The following is a 17,567-nucleotide window of genomic DNA, read 5'->3' on the forward strand; positions in this document are numbered from 1 at the left end:
TTTTCTAGATTCCATACATATACATTAATATACAATATTTCTTTTTCTGACTTACTTTACTCTGTAGGACAGTTTCTAGGTCCATCCACAACTCTACAAATGACCCAATTTCATTCCTTTTAATGGCTGAATAGGATTCCATTATATATATACCATCCTTCTTTATCCATCCCTCTGCTGATAGACATTTAGGTTGCTTCCATGTCCTGGCTGTTGTGAATCACATAATTTTAATCATGGAAATCCGGTAGGATCTACCCGTAACAATGCGACTGTGGTGAATGGACACCTGATTGGGTCTCTTTACAATGAAGGGAGTGAGAAATTGAGAGGGGCCCTTTGGATTTTTCTGTTGCTGTTGGGGTAATCAGTGTTCTCCCCGACCACAGAGAGGCCACAAAGTCCTGTGTATCAGTTTGCTCCCTGAGTGCTCTCGTTAGGTCCTTGCTTGTTACCCGGAGCTGCTTTAACCACCAGTGTGGAATATACCTTGAAGGATAGAGGGAAGATTAAAACGTGTGCAGAAGACAGAGGAGAGAATGCACATCTTCTAACTAGGATGCCTGGTGGCCAGTCTGGGAGAGTGTACACATTGACAAGATAATTCAGCTAGTTCCTTCAACATTCATAGGAGAGTTGACTCTCTCTGCTTCTTATATACCAGCAACTGTGCTTTGATGTAACCCTCACAACACCTCCTGGAAGTAGGAAGTGTTATTCATATCTGACAAATGAGGAAATGAAGGCGTACAGTTTTTCAGGGCCACACAACTAGTAAGAAGCAAAGCCAGCAAGAATTTCACAGTGTAAAGAAGATATTTTTATTGTGACTCAAAGAAAGTCTCAGGAAATTTAACTATATTAAAATAATATAATTTACCCGGCTCAAATATTACATGGTCCGACTCCTTGCAACCCCATGGACTAGCCTGCCAGGTTCCTCTGTCCATGGGATTTCCCAGGCAAGAATACTGAAGTGGGTTGCCATTTCCTTCTCCAGGGGATCTTCCTGACCCAGGGAATAACCTGCTTCTCCTGCATTGCAGGTGGATTCTTTATGATCTGAGCCACCTGGGAAGCCCAACTATTAAATGGTATATTTTTCCAGTTTCTTTTATGATTGGATTCTGCATAAGGTGCAAATGATAGGGTACAAATAAAATTAATAATAAACTCCAATATTCTTTTTTTTTTTTTAAGTAAAGCCAGGATTCAACTTTGGGACATCATATTCCTTGGCCCATTCCCCTAAGCCCTGCCTTTAGTCAGTCCGACTCTGCGACCCAATGGACTGCAGCATGCCAGACTTCCCTGTCCATCACTAACTCCCAGAACTTGCTCAAACTCATGCCCATTGAGTCTGTGATGACATCCAACCATCTCATCCTCTTTCGTCCCCTTCTCCTCCTGCCTTCAATCTTTCCCAACATCACGGTCTTTTCAAATGAGTCAGCTCTTTGCATCAGGTGGCCAAAGTATTGGAGTTTCAGCTTCAACATCAGTCCTTCCAGTGAACACTCAGAACTGATCTCCTTTAGGGTTGACTGGTTTGATCTCCTTGCCGTCCTAGGGACTCTCAAGAGTCTTCTCCAACACCACAGTTCCAAAGCATCAATTCTTCGGCACTCAGCTTTCTTTATGATCCAACTCTCACATCAATACATGACCACTGGAAAAACCATGGCCTTTAGTTTACATGTGTGATACTGCAAAGGACTTTTTTGTTTTCACCTTCCTCGCTGTGTTCTCAATGTGCAAGAGTCTCTAAGTCTTTAAAGTCTGATGGAAGAGAAAAATAAGTTTGTTCCAGGAACCTCTGCCTTTAAAAGGTACAGAGATTTTCCCATTAAGGGGAAGGGGACACCTGTGTTTTCCTTCCAGAAAACCTTAGGACGTCACTGCTTAGTCAGATACGACTGAGTGATTAACACTTTTTAGTTCTTCACTGGTAGCTCAGATGATAAAGAATCTGCCTGCAATGCAGGAGACCGTGGTTTGATCCCTGGGGATCCCCTGAGGAAGAGAATGGTTACCTACACCAGTATTCTTGCCTGGAGAATTCCATGGGCAGAGGGGTCTAGTGAGCTACAGTCCATGGGGTTGCAAGCAATTGGACATGACTTAGCAATTAACACTTTCACACTTTTTTCAATGGGAGGAGTGGTTTAGTCCAGCAAGTGCCCACAGCTCCCGTGCCTTTACACCATACAACAGCTTAGAACCACTGATAGTCTGGAGTCAAAGTGAAAGTGAAAGTGACTCAATTGTGTCCGACTTTTTGCAACCCCATGGACTGGGGCCTGCCAGGCTCCTCTGCCCATGGAATTCTCCAGGCAAGAAGACTGGAGTAGGTAGCCGTTTCCTTCTCCAGGGGATCTTCCCAACTCAGGCATCCAACCCAGGTCTCCCGATTGCAGGCAGATTCTTTACTGTCTGAGCCACAGTCTAGAGTCAAGGTTGGGATCAAATAAGACCAGTGCTGATTACCTGCAGGGCTAGGGGTTGGAAATTCAGAGCCAAGTAAATGATGTGTTGTCTCCTTGTCATCCAGCACTTTTTCCATCACCTTTTGAGCCTGCCTTCCACAGGGCAAGGTACCCACTGTTTCCAGGGGAAAAGAAATTGAAATCTGGATGTCTGCACAGCATCCATGCCCAGGGGAAATGCCTACAGCACAGATTTTTCAAACCCTGTTCTAAAGGCGCATGACTGGGAAGCCTTTACAGTCTTAAGAATTTTAAACCTCAGGGAAGTGATGGCTGCAGGATAATTATGTCAAACCCGAAGGCACACTCGAAGGAAGTGGCAGGTGGAAAAAACAATGCTTTGGTGAATAGATCAGAAAGCCTCCTTTAAAATATTGGAACTTTTGGAAGAACTAAACTGTTATTCTGGTGCTTTCTTTGGTTTTTCTTCATCTTATTTCTCATTGTCACAAATTTCTAAGACATGGTCAAAAAGAGCGAGAGAGGAAACTAACAATAATAAAAAAGACTGACTAGGGACTTCCCTTGTGGTCTAGTGGTTAAGAATCCACCTTCCAATGAAAGGGACACACGTTCATTCCCTGGTGTAGGAAGATTCCACATGCCAAGGGGCAACTAAGCTCATGTGCCACAACTACAGAAGCCTAGTCCCCTAGAGCCTGTGCGCCTCAAAAAAGAAGCCTCCACAATGAGAAGCCTGAGCACACAGCCAGAGAGGAGCCCCTGCATGCTGCAACTAGAGAAGGCCCTCACGCAGCAACAAAGACGCAGCGCAGCCAAAAATAAGTAAGTAAATAATTGAAATAAATAACAGATTGGTAAACACAGTTCAAATCCTGCATCCCTTTTGCACTTGCTGTTAGGACTTTGGTAAACAATTTAATCTCAGAGTCTCTTTTTCTATTAAAAAAACGTTAGTCACTCAGTCGTGTCTGACTCTTTGTGACCCCATGGACTATTACCCTCTAGGCCTCCTGTCCATGGAATTCTCCAGGCAAACATACTGGAGTGGGTAGCCATTCCCTTTTCCAGGAGAACTTCCTGACCTAGGAATCTTCCTGACCTGGGTATCCTGCATTGCAAGTGGATTCTTTACCATCTAAGCCACCAGGGAAGCCCTAGGTAAAATAGAAACTTACGTGCTTATCTCAAAGATCTAATATAAAGATGAAAGGAGATGATGCTTTTAAAGCAAATGCCTGGATCAGAACATCCCAAATGCTTTACATTCATTTTCTCTTTGGAACACTCTTCCCAGGGCTGCAGGGGAGATGAGAGCTAACAAGGAACAAAAATGAGGATATTTTAAAGATTCTGTAATTGTCTGTATTCCTTGACTGTTTCTACAGATTCCCAAGCTCATCTCCTCATTCCTGTGCCTACTGTGCTAGATTCTTCCTGGTTTGGTTGCTAGAATAAGCTCAAACTTAGTACTGCTTGTAAGTCGGCCCAAAGGGCATGCTTTCCGAGAGCTAGGCTCTGGTTTTGTTCTCCATCTGTAGAAAGTGTCCTTTTATTGTGCTGCTCTGGTATCTTGGGGGCTTGCTGACCCTGCAGAAACTGCCCCTCTCAGGCTTAGCCAGTTCCTAGATGGTAAAAGGCCCACCTGTCAGTGTGCTTTCAGATTCCAGCTAGCCAATCCAGAGCCCACACTCCCAACACCTCCTTTATCAGGCTGTTGATCTGAGATCCTGTCCCTCTGCCCTAGTGCCAGGGGATTACTTAAGAGCTGGACACCAGACAACTGGGGCCAGCTCCTGTGCACCAGAGCCCCCGAAAGTATGTCGACTAGCCAGTCCTAAGCCTGTTTCCCCTGCCTTGTCTGCTCCCTCCTATCGGAACCCACAGTACAGGGGGCTGCTTGGAATTCTAGGAAAGCTGCACTGAAAACCCAGACTAGTCTGGTGATGATCTCATATCGGATAATGGGCCATATGCTACCTTCTTCTGCCTCTGGTAACCTAACAAGGGCATGAAGTGACAGTGTTCAGTGGATGGCCACTTGAGCAAGCTGGTGTTAGGAAAGATACAGAGAGATTATGACCTGATTCTTTTTCACAGGAAACAGGTAGAACTATGATGGTTAGTGAAAAAATTGCCCTTGGCCACTGTTTCCCGGGCAGCACTACTATAGCATGTATTTAACATTTTCCTGCAAGTTTACTGAATGATGGCTGGCCAGTGCGAGCAGACCTGCTAGCATCTTGACCAAGTAAGGCTCAAGCTGAGTACCAGGTGGAGCAGAAGCTAGGCTACAGCCAGGTATCCACCAACTCAGCGAGAATAATGGAAAGGAGGAGGAACAGTTTGCAAAAGTGTCTGCAGCGTATTTATTCCTCTGAAAAATTCATTTTCATGAAGCAGGGCTTCATAAGGTGATCTTGGCTGGTGAGGATGTGCAGAGGCATGTGGGAGAAGACATTATAAGGATCTGTGTCTTAAAAACAGATTGAGGAACAAATCTGAAAATACGAAAAAGGGAAAATGAAAAAGATCATTGTAATGTGAACTTTAGAGCTAAAAAGACCATTCAAGAAATTTAAAAATTAAAATAAGCGGTGCGAGGGAAAAGAAATGAAATGAAACAGTTGGGATCACTTAGATAGAATTCATATTACATGAATAAGCACATGCTTTTATTTTTTATATGTTTTAAAATTTCATCAACACGTAGTTGATTTACTGTGTTGTGTTAGTTTCAGTCGTGTCCGACTCTTTGCAACCCCATGGACTGCAGCACACCTGGCTTCCCTGTCCTTCACTATCTCCTAGTGTTTGCTCAAACTCAAGTCCGTTGAATTAGTGATGCCATCCAACCATCTCATCCTCTGTTACCGCTTTCTCCTCCTACCCTCAGTTTTTCCCAGCATCAGGGACTTTTCCAGTGAGTCAGCTCCTCACATCAGGAGGCCACACCAGGTGGCCAAAGTACAAGCTTCAAGCATCCAGTGAATATTCAGAGTTGATTTCCTTTAGGATTGACTGAAAGTTGTTAATGCTTAGAAAAGAAAGCGTTCATAATAGGAATCCCTAAATTGGCCAGATGGCTCAATAAAAAATTTAAATTGGAAAATTAAACAGTTTTGATTGGACAGTTCAGAACAAATGGTCAATAAGTGGGTAGTAAACAGTGAAAAACTGCATGTTGAAGCACAGTCATCAGAAAGAAGACAGTAGCACAACCATACATGCAATATACTGTTTATGACAGAAACCAACTCAGGCTGTTTTTCTGGAAGTCTATGTCTATGAAGCTAACTGCTTAGAAAAATTTTGGGAACTGTTAGCTACAAACTCATAACAATAATCCTCTGGAGACCTAGAGTTGAAGAGACGGTGGGTGGTTGAAAAGACCTTGGCTTCATTGGTATTCTTTAAAATTTCCCAGTGTATTTTTTACAATGTACAATTTTGATTGAAATGTTCAGCTGACATTTATATTAGTCTCTTAGGAACGGAACTCATCCTCCGGGCCAGTGGACAGCCTGTCTCATTTGACTGGTGCCTCTGCAATTGTGTATTTGCAGACAGAATGCCAGATGGCATTCTAACCCACATCTAACAGTTAAGGGACTTCCTGGCGGTCCAGGGGTTAAGAATCCACCTTCTGATACAGTGGATGTGGGTCTGATCCTGGTTGGGGAACTAAGATCCCACAGGCCGGGAAGCAAAAAAAAAAAAAAAAAGTTTTAGCAATTAAGCAGGAATATAGGAGTTCTATTGGACCTTATTCTGTGTTTGTATCACTGATATTAGTGCCACAAAAACAGTACTTTCCAAGGTCACCACTTGTTGGTTATGATTTCGTGTTTTCCTGTCCTCTTCTTCATTGATGACCGTTTATCATAATGATTCACCCATGTGGCTTCTAAGTTGAATTCAAGAATCTGGGGCTCGTGTGGCTTGTACTCACATTCTCCAGGCCTTGATGGCTTATGTGCTGACTTGCCTCCTGACTCTGGAGTCACCCCCGGCTCTACGCTCCCCTGCCATCTTTATGTGGGTCACACAGTCCTTTGTCTGTCCCCCTCCTTCCAGAGTCTCGTTATCTCATGTTCAGGTCCACAGAATCACTGGGAAAAAACCCAGTGAGCTCAGGCAGCTCACAGTCTAGTGGGAAAGAGATGTGAATAAGCTGAAGTCCAGGATTGCAAATGGAAGTCTTTATAGGAAACATTGAGACCTATTTCAGCCTCTCTACTGGGGTTGACTTCAGAGGTGGAGATTCTTCATGTGTAGTTTTCTTTTTTCTAAAGCATGTGTCAAGCTAACTTATGGGAAATGAATATGTTGTACCATATTACAGTGAATAATGTGACTAAAATGACAGCATTTTTTTGTTTTGGCCATGCCGCATGGCTTGTGGGAATTGAACCCCGGCCCTTGGCAGTGAGAACTTGGAGTCCTAACCACTGGATCGAGAGGGAAGTCCTAAGACTATTTTTTATATGGGCAGGGTCACCACAAGAGGTAATGGTGAGCATTACTTCTCTCAAAAGCATCAGATACACGTGAAGAAATTGCACATTTGTGACTTGCTCTAGTGAACAAAATAGGAGCCCACAGAGGGCCCTGATTCAGGAGGATATAAATATGAGAAAAACCAGAAGGCCCTCTGTCCAGCACAGTGGGGCCCCAGATTGGATGTTAGCTAGCCTCATGTCAGGGCTGTTCTAGTTAAAGTGACAGATTGGGAAGCCAAATTTCTTGGGAAACTGTCATCAGTTTGACCCCCTACCTCCTACCCTCCCCTACAGGTATAGAATCATAACAGGAAACCCAGGCATCGGAATTTCATCCCAGAACCCCGGGTTGTTTTTTTTTTTTTTTCTAATTTTAAAAAACTTCATTGGAGTATAGTTGATTTATTATATTATGTTAGTTTCTGCTATATAGCGAAGTGAATCAATTATGCATATATGTATATCCACTCTGTCTTAGAATATTTTCCCATAAGGGGGGACCCTGTTTTTAAAGTTCTTTTTTTAAGTAGACTTAGCCATGCTCAATCTTTTGGGCCCCAAAATTATATGAAAAATTTAAGGAACACCAAATATATAAGGTATTGACATTTTGCTAATTACTTCCTAGTTTGTAAAAAATTTTAATATGGTTCCAAGATTTTAAAATATGAGCATTGCTTTATGATTTATCTGGGGAGTCAAATGACCTAACTTGAGTAAATTATTCACCACTTCATTACAGTTCACTGGGACTGAAAGTTCCCATCTGGTGCATTCAACTGTCTATCACAAAAAAATTGCTGTGTGCTCAGTAGAGTGTTGCAAGTATAGAGACTGCAGATGAGATGTAAATTTTACGTTGTACTGTCCATTAACAAAAGTTATTTATATATTCTTTATTTTAAAATATTCATCTATACATTTGGACGTGCTGGGTCTTAGTTGCAGCATGAGGGATCTTTAGTTGCGGCATGTGGGATCTAGTTCCCTGACCAGGGGTTGAACCTGGGCCCTCCACACTCTCAAGTGTGGAGTTTTAGCCACTGGACCACCAGGGAGGTCCCAACAAAAATCATTTATGCAAACAGAAGGAGAAACTGGCTTTCAAGAAGCATCTACACTTCAGTGATTTTTAATCTCTTAGTGGGAACATACTACTGACCAAGAAAAGGCATTACCAAAGAGAGCCATCCTAAAGTCTTGGAATGATGATCTCTATTGCTTGGAGATGACATTTTAGTAAATTTAGTAAGAGTCTGATAAATAAGATTCTAATTCTGTTGTCATTTAGGAATAAAAATGATAGCCTAAAGTATTTTAAAGCTGAAAATTATTTTTTTCCCCTACTATTACTGAAATCATGTAGTTTATTGAAACAAATGGTATACAGAAGAGGTGGGCTGTGTGATATGGGAATGTTACACTTTTGGTGGAGATAATTCATAACAGTGCTACCAAACAGTAATAAAATCATGGGCTTCAAGACTTTTTGCTAGTCTAACAGATTTAGCCAATCTTATGTTTTCTCTGCAAAAATCCTACCAAAGTAATCCATCCTGTAAAGTCTGTGCTTGATTCCTGTTGTCTCCTGGTACTTTTAGTCAGAGGCTCACTACCAAATTTGTGAGTCACTTTCTAGTTGCCTTTGTTATGTTAACTACAGTTTCATTATCATATTCTATTTCCAGATCTCTGACCATTAAAATATCCTTCCTCATTAATGCCTAGCCTGACTCTGATCGGCCCCAATCTTCTGTGATGTGAAATGCTTTACTCACAAACTCTTAATTCCTCTAAATTTTTTCCTCAAAAGTAAAGCTTTCACATTTCTCTTGCTTCTTTCCTTTGCATGAATATTATTCAGCAAGCTTTCTCCATCCTCCGTACTACTCTATGGAAACCCTAACTAGCTCATCTCCCTCTTTAACCATGCCTAGAATCCACCGAAGCATCCCAGGAGCAGCTGCATGTGCGAGGACCAGATGGATTCAGGAACTAATGCTCAGAACAGTGGTTCTCAATCCTTCTGAGCGCCTGAGCTTTGGCATCTCTTTCCAGAAAAATGCACATGTGTGGAGATGTTTAGTTCAGTTCAGTCACTCAGTCGTGTCCGACTCTTTGCGATCCCAGGGACTGCAGCACACCATCTAACCATCTCCTCTGATGTCCCCTTCTCCTCCTACCTTCAATCTTTCCCAGTATCAGAGTCTTTTCCAATGAATCAGTTCTTTGCATCAGGTGGCCAAAGTATTGGAGCTTCAGCTTCAGCATCAGTCCTTCCAATGAATATTCAGGACTGATTTCCTTTAGGATGGACTGGTTGGATCTCCTTGCAGTCCAAGGGATTCTCAAGAGTCTTCACCAACACCACAGTTCAAAAGCATCAGTTCTTTGGCACTCAGCTTTCTTCATAGTCCAACTCTCACATCCATACATGACTACTGGAAAAACCATAGCCTTGACTAGATGCCCTTCATCGACAAAGTAATGTCTCTGCTTTTTAAAATGCTGTCTAGGTTTGTCATAGCTTTTCTTCCAAGGAGCAAGTGTCTTTTAATGTCATGGTTGCAGTCACCATCTGCAGTGATTTTGGAGCCCAAGAAAATAAAAGTCTGTCACTGTTTCCATTGTTTCCCTGTCTATTTGCCATGAAGTGATGGGACCGGATGCCATGATTGTAGTTTTTTGAGTGTTGTGTTTCAAGCCAGCTTTTTTACTCGTCTCTTTCACTTTCATCAAGAGGCTGTTTAGTTCCTCTTCTCTTTCTGTCATAAGGGTGATGTCATCTGCATATCTGAGGTGGAGATGATCAAACTGATGCAATTTCATTAGATTCCTCAGACTCCCTATTCATCCATAACCTTCTAGGATTAACCACCCTGACTATTGTGCCGAGGTAGTGCATGGGAATAACCAGAGCAATCTCTTAGAGGCCACATAGACCAGGGCCTCACCTAGAAATCAGTAGAAAGCAGACAACCAGGAGGTCTGAAGCTGGAGGTTTTTCTGAGTTCTTTCTAAGCAGGATATATTTTAGAAATCAGATTTGAAAACCCCTTTTCAGTTATAACCCCATGAGTGGGGTTTTGTTTTGTTTTGTTTTTTCCCAGAAGCCAATTTCACAAAAATGAAAATGCATTTAGTTGGCTTTTTCCTGAACTGACTTATTCAGACATGTTAGTCCTTTCAGGATGAAGGGCTTGTGAGCTTTTAAAAACAGTTCACTGGCTTCTCTCTTGCTAGCATTTATCAGATGAAGCATCTCTTGACTGGCTTGATTTGGGAATGACTCAGTTCTAGTAGAAAATAAAAGAGAAATATGTTGTGACCACTGGCCCTAATATGTGGGTTTGGGAGAATCTATGGCATCTTGGAACCTACGGAAATGACAAGGGGGAAACATAGTACAGTTTCTGAATGTGCCATTTAACCAGATAATTGAACAAAATATTTGGAAAGAAGTGCTCAGCCCTGTGACACAGCATCCTTTGATGTTCATTTATCTTTCCCTTTTTCTTTCTTTTTTGAAAGTATTGTTTGTTTATTTCTGGCTGTGCTGGGTCTTCGTTGCTGCACAGGCTTTCTCTAGCCTTGGTGAGTGAGCCTACTCTCTAGTTGTGGGGCAGGGCTTCTCATTCTGGTGCCCTCTCTTGCTGTGGAGCACAGGCTGTAGCGTGCATAGGCTTTAGTACTTGGAGCACGGGGCCTCAGTAGTTGTGGCCCATGGGTTTAGCTGTTCCACAGCATATGGCATCTTTGACCAGGGATCAAAGTTGTGTCCTCTGCATTGGCAGGTGGATTCTTAACAACTGGACCACCAGGGAAGTCCTATCTTTCTCTTTTTCCATGTCTATATTCTCATTGAGTCTTCCCTATCTTCCCACTGTCCCCTCATCTGCCTGGTACTAGTGTTTTGGAAGCAAGTGAGTACTGGCTTTGGATCCTAATGAGGCTCCTGGGGTTGGGGGTGCAGGTCAGGTAGTGGGAGGGGAGCAGGCTGGGGAGGGGAACATCCTCCTGGCAAAGTAGGTACCCCTGTCATGAATTTTCCCTGATAGCCTAAGACAGGGAGGTGTTAGCTCCTTCACACACAGAGCTTCTACTTCAGCCTGGCAGTGAACTCAAAACAAGGCTTGATGCATCAGGAGGAGCTGGGAAGATTTGATCCAGATCAAATGTATGGCACCCGTTGTTGAATTGTACTGCAGTGACAGGATAGAGCCTTTATGTTTGCTTGTTGTTTTTGGCTGTGCTGGATGTTCATTGTGTACACAGCCTTCTCTAGTTGTGGCACACAGGTTTAGTTGCCTCACAGCATGTAGGATCTTAGTTACTGGTCCAGGGATTGGTCCCCTGCATTGGAACATGCATTCTTTACCACTGGACTACGAAGGAAGTCCCAACAGGATAGAGCCTTTGAAGCACCAATCTGAATTTTATCTGGCTTTCTCTTGGGTGTGAGGGGCAGAGGGATCGAACCCTTGCCCCCTGCAGTGGAAGCTTGATGTCTTAACCACTGGACTGCCAGGGAAGTTCCAGGTGTGTGTTATTTATGAAGGTGTTTTCTACCTCTTCTCCTTGCAGGTTACGGCCACACCGTGCCCCTGTCCGACGGGGGCAAGGCCTTCTGTATCATCTACTCAGTCATCGGCATACCTTTCACCCTTCTGTTCCTGACAGCAGTGGTCCAGCGTGTCACCATCCACGTCACCCGCAGGCCAGTCCTCTACTTCCACGTCCGCTGGGGCTTCTCCAAGCAGGCAGTGGCCATCGTCCACGCGGTCCTCCTCGGCGTGGTCACCGTGTCCTGCTTCTTCTTCATCCCGGCCGCGGTGTTCTCTGTCCTGGAGGATGACTGGAACTTCCTGGAATCCTTTTACTTTTGTTTCATCTCCCTGAGCACCATTGGCCTCGGAGATTATGTTCCCGGGGAGGGCTACAATCAAAAATTCAGGGAGCTCTACAAGATCGGGATCACGTGTGAGTGTCCGAGTTCACGGACTCGGTCCCAGGGCTCTGTTTGTGGTTCCGCCTCGCCCACTCAATGATGAGAGTCACTTGTCAGAGCCCTGACTGCTTTCCATGGATGAATATTCCATTTTGCCACCTTCCCATAACTTTTGTTTCATCATGATTCCCTTCAAAATTCTGTATGAAAAAGTCTTATTATTATTGAGAGTTATTTTTCCCAGGCACAGAAAAGTACCAATCAGTTTCTTACTAGTAATGTAATAGTCATTTTAAGTGAGAGTATAGGAATGCACCTAAGCACACACGTAAGAATGCACCACACAGAATAAGTTGCTACTGAACTTTTTAAATTTTAACAAAGTTGCTCTACTTTATTAGGTATTTTAAGCTCAAGGACACCAGAGCTAGGATAGCCTGTTACCATTCCATCCTGTTCTTTCATTAACCAGGAAAGTCATAAAGCAGTTGCTTATCTCATTTGTCCATCTGGTTCTTTTTTGAAGTTAGAATATGTTTGCTGCTTTCAGAATTTTAATGTGCCGTAGGAACAAAACAGTGAATACACTGTTCAATGAAGTTCTTGGTGAAAATGAAAAAAAAAAAAGAATTTTATACATGGAAAATAGGCATTAAAATTCAGATGTCCAGTGACATAAAACTTATAAACAATTTTTTTAAAAATTCAATATAATACCATGGAAAGCTTAGAAATCCATTCATAGGAAGATATTTATTTTTGTGTGTCCCTTTCCTGTCTTTTCACAATGCATAAAATTACATCATACTGTACATACAGTTTCCATTTCTGCCTTCGTAAGTATTTTTCAAGACTCAGCTCATGCCATGTCTTCTCCGAGACCAGAGTACATACTCAGGCAGTCAGATGTTCTGTCCTGGCCCCGTCCTGTAATCTTAATGATGACAAAATGTGTAGTTGAGCTACGTGTATTTTCAGCATTTCCATTAAACCATGCTCACCCAGGACACAGCCTTCACTTATAAGTGCCCAGTGCTTTTAACAGCTCCTGGCTACCGTGCAAGTTCAACAAATATTTACTGAATGGTTACCAGGGTGATTTCGAATTTCCTCTAGTTACCATATTTATCTTTAATATCCACATATTATTTTACCAGGTGACTATATACCATCATCTGGGGCTTCCCAGGTGGTGCTAGTGGTAAAGAATCTGCCTGCCAGTGTAGGAAACGTAAGAGACGCGGATTTGATCCCTGGGTCAGGAAGATAGCCTAGAGGAGGGGATCACTCCAGTACTCTGCCTGGAGATTTCCATGGACAGAGGAGCCTAGTGGACTGCAGTCCATGGGGTCTCAAAGAGTCAGACACAACTGAGCATGCATGTACAGCACAGCAAACTTACCTAAAACACGTTTTCTTATTCTGTGTCACCACATATACCTTCACAGTGATCTGAAGACCAGGCTGGTCATGAGGATGCTCAGTGTCCTGGGCTAGAAGATGATGGGCAGGAAAAACTGGCTCCATCCTGCATTTTCTCTTCCCACCTTCCGTTCCACTCAGCCCTACAAGATCCTTACATGGGTGTGTGGACGCACTGCCTCGGTAATACAGCCATGTTCCATCAACACACTCTCACAAAGACTTGCCCCTGGGCCTGGGTGCATGTAGGGGTGCACACCAGTGATGCAATGCCCTTTCGGGATGGTGGACCCAGGATAGAGACCCTTGCAGGTACCATCACCCCTGGGGGGTTGGGGTTATTGTGCAGAGAATTTCCAAGTTTTAAATACATGGAACATAATCTGGGTGGGGGATGGCATGGGGTCCCAGAAGGCAAGCCCCACTGGCCTTGCAGACTCCTCATTCCATAGAAGAGACATAATCAGAGTGAAAGGGCCTCTATATCTTAAGGCCCAGGTTAGGTCCATCCGCATTGGAAGGCGGATTCTTAACCACTGGACCACCAGGGAAGTCTGGGAAAACAGGAATTTTAAGTTGGTTCCAACATGTTTAAAATCAGTCTTCAGAAAAAAAAAATTCATCAGAGAAAGGAACAAAAAAGTGAAAATGAAAACTCTAAGAATAACAGAAGTCCCAGTTTCATGTCCCAGTGGTAAAATGTTTGAGGAAGATTTTCAGAAAATAAATGAACTGGGGAAGCCAGAATTGGTAGCAAAATAGGAACAAGGCAGTCATTTATGGATGCAAAGTGATAGTTTTCTTAGGCTTTAATAATAATATAGCATATTTTAGAAATAGCAATGACATTGTTAGCCGAACTAATTCGCAAATCTCCTTTTCTTTATTCATTATTTAGTCAAACTCTTCAGTGCTGACAAAAATATCCATGGGATTTCAAACAAAAGCTGTGGAATTCTAGCCTATCCACAAACTAACATACCTTTGGAACATTTATTTGCTCCACCCAGTACATCCCCTATGTAGAAAGCCTAAAAAAAAACACAGCAAAGTGATCTTTTACATACATGCACGCTTGTGTGTGTGCTGAGTCACTTCAGTCGTGTCAGATTCTTTGTGACCCTATCGATTGTAGCCCGCTGGCTCCTCTGTGCATGGGATTTCCCAGGCAAGAAGACTAGAGTGGGTTGCCTTTCCCTCCTCCAGGGTATGTTCCCAGCCCAGGGATCAAACTTATGTCTCCTGCATTGGCAGGCGGGTTCTTTACCACTAGCGCCACCTACATATATATATGTGTGTATACACACACACACACAATCATTTCTACTGTGGTTTATCACTGGATATTGAATATAGTTCCCTGTGCTGTACAGCAGCACCTTGGCGTTTATCCATCTTGTTGTATATACTGCTTTGCATCTGCTAATCCCAAACTCCCAATCCATCCCTCCCCCAAGCCCTCCCCCTTGGCAACAAGTCTGTTCTCTATATGGGTCTGTTTGTTTTGTAGATAAATTCATTTGTGTCCTATTTGAGATTCCATGTTTAAGTGATATATGGTATTTGTCTTTCTTGTTCTGATTTACTTCAGTTTGTGTGATAATCTCTAGGTCCATCTGTGTTGCTGCAAATGACAGTTTCATTCTTTTTGATAGCTGAGTAGTATCCCATTGTATATATGTACCACATCTTCTTTATCCATTCATCTGCTGATGAACATTTAGGTTGTTTCCATGTGTTGGCTATTGTGAAGAGTGCTACTGTGAACACTGGAGTGCATGCAACTTTTCTTTTTTTTTTGAAATATAGATTTATTTATCTTAATTGGAGGTTAATTACTGAACAATATTGCATTGGTTTTGCCATACATTGACATGAATCCACCACGGGTGTACATGTGCAACTTTTCAAATTATAGTTTTCTCTAGATAGAAGCCCAAGAGTGGGATTGCAGGGTTATATGGTAGCTCTGTTTTTAGTTATTTGAGGAACCCGCATACTGTTTTTCAGCTGTACCAATTTACATTCTCTCAAACAATATAGGAGGGTTGCCTTTTCCCCTCACCCTCTCCAGCATTTGTTATCTAGATGTTTTAATGATGATGATTCTGACTGGTGTGAGGTGGTACCTCACTGTAGTTTAAATTTGCATTTCTCTAATAATTAGCAGTGTGACGCATCTTTTCATGTGCCTGTTGGCTATCTGTATGTCTTTGGAAATATGTCTCTTTAGGTCTAGAAGGTTAAGTCCCTCTTCATTTTCATCCCTCTTTGAGCCATGGAATTCAAAACATCCCCAGAAATCAGAGGAGGCAATGGATTTAATCATCAGCAGAAAGGTTATGTCATGACTGGATCCCACTGAGTCGCTGTCGTTTCTCTCACACAGGTTACCTGCTCCTTGGTCTTATCGCCATGTTGGTGGTTCTGGAAACCTTCTGTGAGCTCCACGAACTGAAGAAGTTCAGAAAAATGTTCTACGTGAAGAAGGACAAGGAAGAGGATCAAGTGCACATCATAGAACACGACCAGCTGTCCTTCTCCTCCATCACGGACCAGGCAGCTGGTGTGAAGGAGGACCAGAAGCAGAACGAGCCTTTTGTGTCCCCCCAGTCACCCGCCTTGGCCGATGGCGCCGCAGACCACTAGACTAGGGCTTTGCTGGATTGCCCAGACCACGGGGACAGGTGGGAGGAAAGGCGGTGGGAGGAAGCTTCGCTTTGTTCATTTTGATGAGGATGTAAAAGCAGTCCTTTTTGTAAAATGGAACAAAAGAAGCTTTTATTCCAGAAGACTGTCTAAAATATGAGAAAATGGCATCTGTACCTATAATTCATATGTGACAAAATTATCTCGACTTTACTAATAGGAGAAGAATACTTGAAGCAGGGTGCCGTTGTGGATAGAAACAGATTTTATACTTTTCATTGGGAACTTTGGGATTTGCATTTAAATCGTTTAGCTGATAGTTAAATAGTGATATTTCTATTTAAAGCAAAAAACAAAAGGCATAGAGATGTGTTTTATAAATAAGTTTATGTATACTGGTTTGCATGTACCCATCCAAAAATCATTATTTTTGTAGACTCTTAAGTTAAACCTACTATTTATAATGACTAGATAACCATTAACTGTACATACAAATATAAATATGTTTATATTCTGTACATACGGTTTAGGTCACCAGTTCCTGGTATACTTCTTAATCCAAGATTGTAGAGATTTTCCCTTTTGATTTCTCTTTATACTGAAGAATCAGAAGTTGCTGCAATAAAATAAGTGGAATAACACACTTATGTGTGAATTTACTTTAGTATTCTGTTACAATAAATATTTCTGCTCACTTGGAATAGCGTGATCTCAAATGTCTACAATGTTTGTAAGCATTTCTCTGGAGGTAAACAAGTAACAAGGCATATGATTTTGTTAAAAAAAAAAAAAAGTTAGGATACTTTATTTTGAAAGTACATGATGATTTGCAGTCAGCTAATACTAAAGCACAGGACCCAAATGCAGAAGCCCCAAATGAACAGATTCTATCAAATTAGTCTGAGAGGTTTTTTTAGTTTATAAGCTGAAATAAGTAAAAATTGTAGGTGGTCGCAATCTTACGCTTTAATATATCAAGAAAAGATTCCCCCACATAGATAATGTGTATGTACTCCTTTGTAGAACCCATAAAGGCAGCATTCAAATGCTGTATGCAATCCAAATGCAGGACACTATTAAGATTTTTTTCCTCATCTTTTGGCTGAGGCATGCAGGCATCTTAGCTCCTTGACCTGGGATGGAACTTGTGCCCCCTGCAGTGAAAGCGTGGTGTCTTAACCACTGTACTACTAGGGAAGACCCTGCTAGGAATTTTAGAAGAGAAAATTAGGCTTTGTATGATAATGAATGCTCAGTGACCCGCTAACCAAATCCGGTCTCCCGTCGGAGCCACCCAGGAGGTGGTACTTGAAGTGTTGGTAAAAGTCAGCATCCTGCTGGTGAACAGCTGAGCAGAGCATCCTTGCCTTGGGGCTACCTTGGCCACCTCTCTGCTGCCTCCACTGTGTGTGCCCTGGGCACATGGTTACCAGTCCTGTCCTGCTGTCTGCTATTAGCCATCAAACGTTGTATCCCCTGACTTACAACAAGGGCCTTCTTCATAATAGAAAATCCCGTCTGAGAGCAACAAAACCACAAGAAGGAATGACATCCCCTCTGTAGCCCCCAGGACCCCAGCTCCTGTGATGGGGAGCTGTC

The 17,567-nt window shown here is 42.6% G+C and overlaps 1 protein-coding gene across 1 annotated transcript in view; it reads left to right on the forward strand.

Moving 5' to 3' along the window:
• The window catches only part of KCNK1 (potassium two pore domain channel subfamily K member 1), a 65,787-nt gene extending 49,176 nt beyond the window's left edge, over window positions 1-16,611 (forward strand). Inside the window, exons 2-3 of the mRNA XM_081531818.1 lie at window positions 11,534-11,929; window positions 15,709-16,611. Coding sequence (XP_081387944.1) covers window positions 11,534-11,929; window positions 15,709-15,968 — 656 coding nt within the window. The 3' untranslated portion in view covers window positions 15,969-16,611. The remainder of the gene's footprint in view (window positions 1-11,533; window positions 11,930-15,708) is intronic.
• Window positions 16,612-17,567: the final 956 nt, after the last annotated feature.

The sequence above is a fragment of the Giraffa tippelskirchi genome, chromosome 2 (genome assembly GCF_054371585.1).
Source record: "Giraffa tippelskirchi isolate mGirTip1 chromosome 2, T2T-mGirTip1v1.2.pri, whole genome shotgun sequence".
NCBI lineage: Eukaryota > Metazoa > Chordata > Mammalia > Artiodactyla > Giraffidae > Giraffa > Giraffa tippelskirchi.